Here is a 6,098-nt window from a genome sequence, read left to right as displayed (position 1 = left end):
GGCATTTGCGTAAATAAGGGCAACTGAAATTGTAATCAACGTACCGCAGCAGAAATTAAAGCCATATAGACATTTGCAGTCATAAGCCTCCTTGGGGCTGCTTGGAATGCTTTCTGTAACGCAAAAAGTAACAGTGATACTCTGTCTTCTGACATAGTATTTCCTTCGTCGTGAACTGTCGTCAGAAGACCATCGGGTAAATTTGGATTTGAAGGACTCGAGGCAAATTTTAGGTGTCCTGATGCAACTAGAGCACCCAGAATGCGAATGATTCCAACAACGATTCCATCACCTTTGTCAACATTGTATACATTATTCCGGACATTATCAGCAGTAATTGAGAAGTTAATGCCACCCAAATTCTTTACAAGCTGATTCTCAGAGTTAGAAATCTTTCTTCCTATTTTTGCTCCCAACATCTTAAAAGAAGCACCATTTGTTTTTGCAGCTTCCTGTTCAGTGTCTTCATGAACAATGGATTCATGCTGTTCAGCTAACTGACTTTCATCATCCTGGTAATATCCTTCACCGGTCGTAGCTTTTGCGTCAGAACCCTCATTACTCACTACATAACATTCACTTAAATTTGCACTATTGTCCAAAATATGGTTATTGCCAGCTTTAGCTTCTCGCTGTAGAAGAACGAGAAGTGCTTCCACACCACCACTAGATATAAATGACTGAGCAAACATGTTGGCTCTAGAAATGTTAGGCTGCACAATTAGCCTATAGATGAGGTGAAGCAACCTTGCTACCTGCCAACGAGTACATTTCATAAGATCATAAGAAACAGCTTCATACTAGATTGTCGATTAAGCGAACCACATTAGGCGATCGTACACATACTTTTTTACACTTTCATAAGAGAATACGTCCTCCTATCCAAAATAAATCAATATACATCATGAAATTATAATTCATTATAGATTCAGTAATATCAACTTGACGTTTTGGATGCTAGTACTTTTTCTCTTATAGATGATCAAACTTAAAAATATTTGGATGGAAAAAATGCTGAAAGGACCTACATATTAGGAAGGAGGTAGTATATAACATATCACAAAAGAACAATATTGTGCAACCACATACAATCTTTAAGAGCATACAGTCAATGTACTTGCAATGGTAGGTGCCATTCACCTGATTAGGTTGTGGGCAGTCAACAATAAATCCAATCAAAGAGCAAACATCATCCGAAGCAGCCGCGGAAGATACTGCTCCTAGCAGAAGTTCAATAACAACCAAAAGCTCATCAATCAGAGCATTCACTTCACCCAAGGATCTCTTTGTTCCAGTAAGTGGTAAGTTATCGATTGAATCTGGTTCCCGAATCGCCCAGTAACACCTTCTGCAGCCATCAAGAAGCATTTGCAACGCATTTGCATCTCGCATGCAAATAGACTCAGTAAATACCATGTCTGCAAGTGAGGACAGAAGCTTCTTCTGTAAACCGTAGTTGCATGAACTCCACATCTTCAAGTCCAACAGCAAAGTCCTGAAAAGCTGCACTTTAAGCTCATGATTGTTTCTTTGAGATTGGCACAAAGATACAATTGCAGCGACTAGCTCCTCATTAGTCACTCCCTCTTCTTCTCCACTTCCCAGCTTTGAAGATGCTTGCAACAGATAATGTAAAACGCGTGACAAAAGCTCAGGTGCACATGTACGGCATAATTCTTCATTATTGCCAGGATGTTGAATGGCCAGGGAAATAATCCTGAAGATTGGAGCAGAAAGGGACGCAGTGGCAAGTGACAACGACAATTCACCAAGTGCAGGCTCAAGAGTATCCATCTGCACACTGCTCACAGTTAATGGAAGTAAAGCCATTGGACCACCATAAGCTAAGGCCCACAAAGATTCCGCAGGCCGCACACGAGGTGAAACATGAACCAACCCAAGAACCTCTGCAGGCCTTCGATGAGTTCCTGCAATTTAACAGAAGAAAGTATCAATAAAATCACACACACACACACACACACACACACACACACACACACACACATAGTGGAGAAGGATTATCAAATTCAGAAGTAACTGAAAAATTCAACATTCAAATTTCAATGACAAATACAATATAGTGGAGAAGGATTATCAAATAGCTCTGCACACTGAAAATGAGCTCTGCACACTGAAAATGGTATAGATGACTCAAGACAATGTGATCCTGACTCAGTGATTTGTCAATTACTGGTAGCAAATATTTAGATGACTCAAGATAATGTGATGTTGATGTGTCCTTTTGTAGCTTGTCACTTTATACTTTTGCGTCCCTTTTACTGCATGTGGCAGTGGCCACGGTTGTTTAGGCCTCTTTGAACCTATTTGAATAGCTTTGAAGTTTGCACATGGATGTTTTCTCTTGTTTTTGTTCCATTATCAGTTGATAGTGGAACCCAATCTGTTTTTATGGATCATATAAAAAAATAGATTAAAGAACTGACTCGTGACTAAAATATTGATTTCTGTGTAAGAGTGAATGCCTTGCTGATGGCAATTCTCTAATCTTTTCCCTTGTTTTTTCCAGTATGATGCATCTTCTGTTGTCTTCTTGGAAAGGCCTATTTTGGATCCTACAATTTCTAGGCTACAATTTGTGATCGTACAAAACTTTCAAAAGAATTTTATTATAGGGCCAGAATGAGAAAGTTGCTGGACCACGATAGGACATTCAAAAGGGCCTCCCCTGTAGTTTTTTCCTTTTAAAAGGTCCAGAGAAAGACCCATCCAAAATTGAAGGGTTAAAATAGTAACTATCCCTTGTGCGGATGATTGACGCCACCTCTTTATATGGCTTAAAAACGTAATAGTACTATGTTTTGCCCAAGAAAAAAATGGTTTAGCTGATTCTCAGTTGACTAACTTCTGTAAATCTCAGTCATCTAAAATTGCACATCATTTAACCAAAAAATGCAGTGTTGAAAATGTGCAATTTTAATCAAACTTAACTGCAATTTCAGTCTTTACGTTGTAAATGGGGTGAAGCGAAATGACAATAGTTGGATCTTGATCCGAAGGCCTAAAAATGTAACTGAGATTTAGCAAAAATTTAGGCATCAGTTTCTAAGTTACAAAGTGTTTCTCTACCTGCAAGACTGCATAGCTATTCAACTTGGGTAAATTAAATCAAAATTTAATTCTCCATAAACATAGAATGTACTGCTTATAAAAGAAAACGATCGTAGTAACATTAATGTAAAAAGAAGAAATAGAAAGAACCTGCTGAACCAGAAGGGGAAGCATCTGGACAAAAACGGCCACTGAGAAGACTAGGGTGATAAAGAAGGTGCAAGCAGCCCCCAATCTCATGGTTCAGTGCAAAGCTCTCTTCTGCCATGTTCTTAATATGGTCGTTCGTTGCCTTCCATGGAAAACCTGCACCATTTCCAAAAGTGGGAAGTATATCTCCTCCCCGGAGTGCCAGCCGACTCATTCTGTCTGGCCCTATTGGCTCCCGGAAGATGTAGATGGGGCCCATTTCGGCAAACAATGGGCATTGCCGTCGACGCCTCTGCAGGCCTGCAATAGTTGGTGGTGGATTTGTCCCAATGCAGCAAAATGCCAGTGGTTTCGATATGCGCGGGAAATCAAAAGCACGGCTCTCATGCAGACTACCATCCACATACAACCTCAATTCACTGTCTCCCTTCCCAAGCAAACCATGCTTGTTTGTGTGCTCTAGCCCAACAAAGTACCAGCGCCGAGGCTTGAACGCATAAGTGAAGTGCAGAGAAGCCTTCTTACCCTTCCCGCCCCCACTCTCCACCACCAAGAATTGGCCATGGAAGTAAGCCTCCACACCCTGGTTATCCGAAGAGAGAAAGCTGAAAAGCCGTGGCATGTGTGTTGTACCTTCTCCTGCAAGGGCACTGGCCGCTGCAGCTGCTGACATTGCTGATGATTTTCCAGATGTTGCCGCTGCAGCAGCAGCAATGGCAGCAGCAGCTGTTGCTGTGCTAAGTGTGTCCGAGAATGATTCTATATAAATCCAAGTAGCAAATCCATAGCCACTCGAGAAGGGCCACCTGCTATCTCCAGGACCAAGCAGACCAGAGCTCTCCCCATCAAACTCAAACGTTGCAGCAGGACCTCTTGCTTCCTCGCTACCCATAGCTTTCTCAAGTGCCAGCATCAGTCGCGTGGCCCAGCTTGTTCCGAGCACCTTCTTAACCAAGCCAAGCCAGGAATGGAGGTCCTTAACACTAAGCGAGTGGCCACCCAAGAGCTGAATGCACTGAAGCAGTGGTGTCCCGTCCCAGCTACTAGTACTACCCCCGCCTGTTCCAACGAACAGCTTCTCTGCAGACTCAAGGAGTACAGCTAGGAGGCCTGACGAAGAGCACATGGCACGGTTGCGGGTGCAGGCCCTTAGCGCGGCGTGCAGGCCCACGGCCATACGAGTGCGTGGTGAAGGCTCCTCGCTGCAGGGGAGGTGAGGCAGGAGCTCCGCTGCAGTGATGGCGGCGCCCGAGTTGGACATGATGCTCGGGGAAGTGCCAGTGCCAGTGGTGTCCCTAACCTCATCGAGACCATCCACGCCGCCCATGGTTCCGAGCAGAACATCGACGACAGAGTGCGGTAACTCGCCCTGCCCCTCAGAGACCATCTCGAGGAGGCAGTCCACCCTGCCCCCACGATTGCCCATGACCGCCGCATTCACAGCCCGCACCACCTCCAGCGGCGCGTCAGCTGGCACTCCCGGAGGCCGATGCCTACTCCTCAGCGGTGGCGAAGGATCCGGCGGCATCGTGGGCGTGCCCGTGCTCATCTTCGGAGTTGACGTCCCCTTCTCAACACCCACCTCCTCGCTGAGCGAAACCGCGGCGAACTGCTGCACGGAGCCCTGCTCCTGAGGCACCGGCGAAGGCTCCGGCGTGCCCGTGCTCATCTTCGGAGTTGACGTCCCCTTCTCAACACCCACCTCCTCGCTGAGCGAAACCGCGGCGAACTGCTGCACAGAGCCCTGCTCCTGAGGCACCGGCAAAGGCTCCGGCGTGCCCGTGCTCAACTTCGGAGTTGACGTCCCCTTCTCAACACCCACCTCATCGGTGAGCGGAACCGCGGCGAACGTCTGCACTGAGCCTTGCTCCTGAGGCACCGAGGGAGGCGCCGGCGTTTCAGTGGTCGTCTCCTGACTCAACACCCCCTCCTCCGCAACCACCTCCTCCGTGAGCGGAACCGCCGCGAACTGCTCCGCCTCAGAGCCCTGCTGTCGGGGCGTCGGGAGCGGCGCCGACGTGCCCGTGCTCGTCTCCTGACTCGACACCACCTCCTCGAAGCCCACCTCCTCGCTGAGCGAAACCGCGGCGAACTGCTGCACGGAGCCCTGCTCCCGAGGCGCCGGCGGCGACGCTGGCGTGGCCGCGCTCGTCCCCGGGCTCGACGGCGCCGCCTCGGCACCCGCCTCGCCGGCGAGCGGAACGGACGGGCCCTGCTCCGGAGGCGGCTGCGAGGAATCGCGCATCTCGTGGGCGTCCTCGGCCATTGCGAGGGCTCACTTCATCAACACCGCATCCGAGGAAAGCCTTCCGAATAAAAATGCGAGCGGAATCGGTCAACGATAGTGGGACAGCGAAGCGGAGACTGGTGGCGGTGGTGGTGGGGAGGAGATCGGAGTAAACGGCGGCGCGCAATGTGGGCGGGGACGCGCGTAGATCTAACTGAGAGGCGGCCGGGGGAGTGGCTGCGAGGAGGGAGGTGGGATCAGCGGCGATGCGTGACGAGATCCGGGGTGGGGTGGGATGGATGAACTGACGAAGAGAAAGGGGATGGGAGAAGGAGACGCGGCCGCTTCACGGGTTGCGGCTGGGGGAGAGTAGCAGCTAGACGTCCAGCTTACTTTTCAGCTCCGGGTTTGGGCTTCGGCCCGTCAAGGAAGGGAAGCGAGGTTACCAGCTGGGCCCATGTTGGCGGCGACTGAAGAGAGCGCCAGTTGGAACAAGCCAGTGACTAATCACTTGATCATAAACACCATTTGATGCGCAATTAAGAAAACACCGGTTAAGCTAAAAAACACCAATTGATGCCATGCCAAAAGAAAAATAATCCAGACGATGCATCTGGATTATATATACTAGTATTAAGGACATGTAGACGAT

The 6,098-nt window shown here is 48.4% G+C and overlaps 1 protein-coding gene across 3 annotated transcripts in view; it reads right to left on the bottom strand.

The window, feature by feature from the left end:
- Positions 1 to 5,796, bottom strand: part of LOC119356123 (BEACH domain-containing protein C2-like) — a 24,965-nt gene extending 19,169 nt beyond the window's left edge. The window contains exons 1-3 of one of the 3 annotated variants that reach the window (XR_005171848.1): positions 3,220 to 5,796; positions 1,141 to 1,928; positions 45 to 755 (exon numbers count right to left, since the gene is read on the bottom strand). Coding sequence is in view for 2 of the 3 variants with exons in the window: in XM_037623030.1 (XP_037478927.1) it covers positions 45 to 755; positions 1,141 to 1,928; positions 3,220 to 5,485 (3,765 nt within the window). In the remaining variant the exon portion in view is untranslated. The remainder of the gene's footprint in view (positions 1 to 44; positions 756 to 1,140; positions 1,929 to 3,219) is intronic. The other 2 variants (XM_037623030.1, XM_037623031.1) reach the window with 2 other exon arrangements.
- Positions 5,797 to 6,098: the final 302 nt, after the last annotated feature.

Source organism: Triticum dicoccoides, chromosome 2A, assembly GCF_002162155.2.
Source record: "Triticum dicoccoides isolate Atlit2015 ecotype Zavitan chromosome 2A, WEW_v2.0, whole genome shotgun sequence".
Lineage (NCBI taxonomy): Eukaryota > Viridiplantae > Streptophyta > Magnoliopsida > Poales > Poaceae > Triticum > Triticum dicoccoides.
The sequence above is the reverse complement of the archived record's forward strand: the minus strand, read 5'-3'. Positions and strand labels throughout refer to the sequence as shown.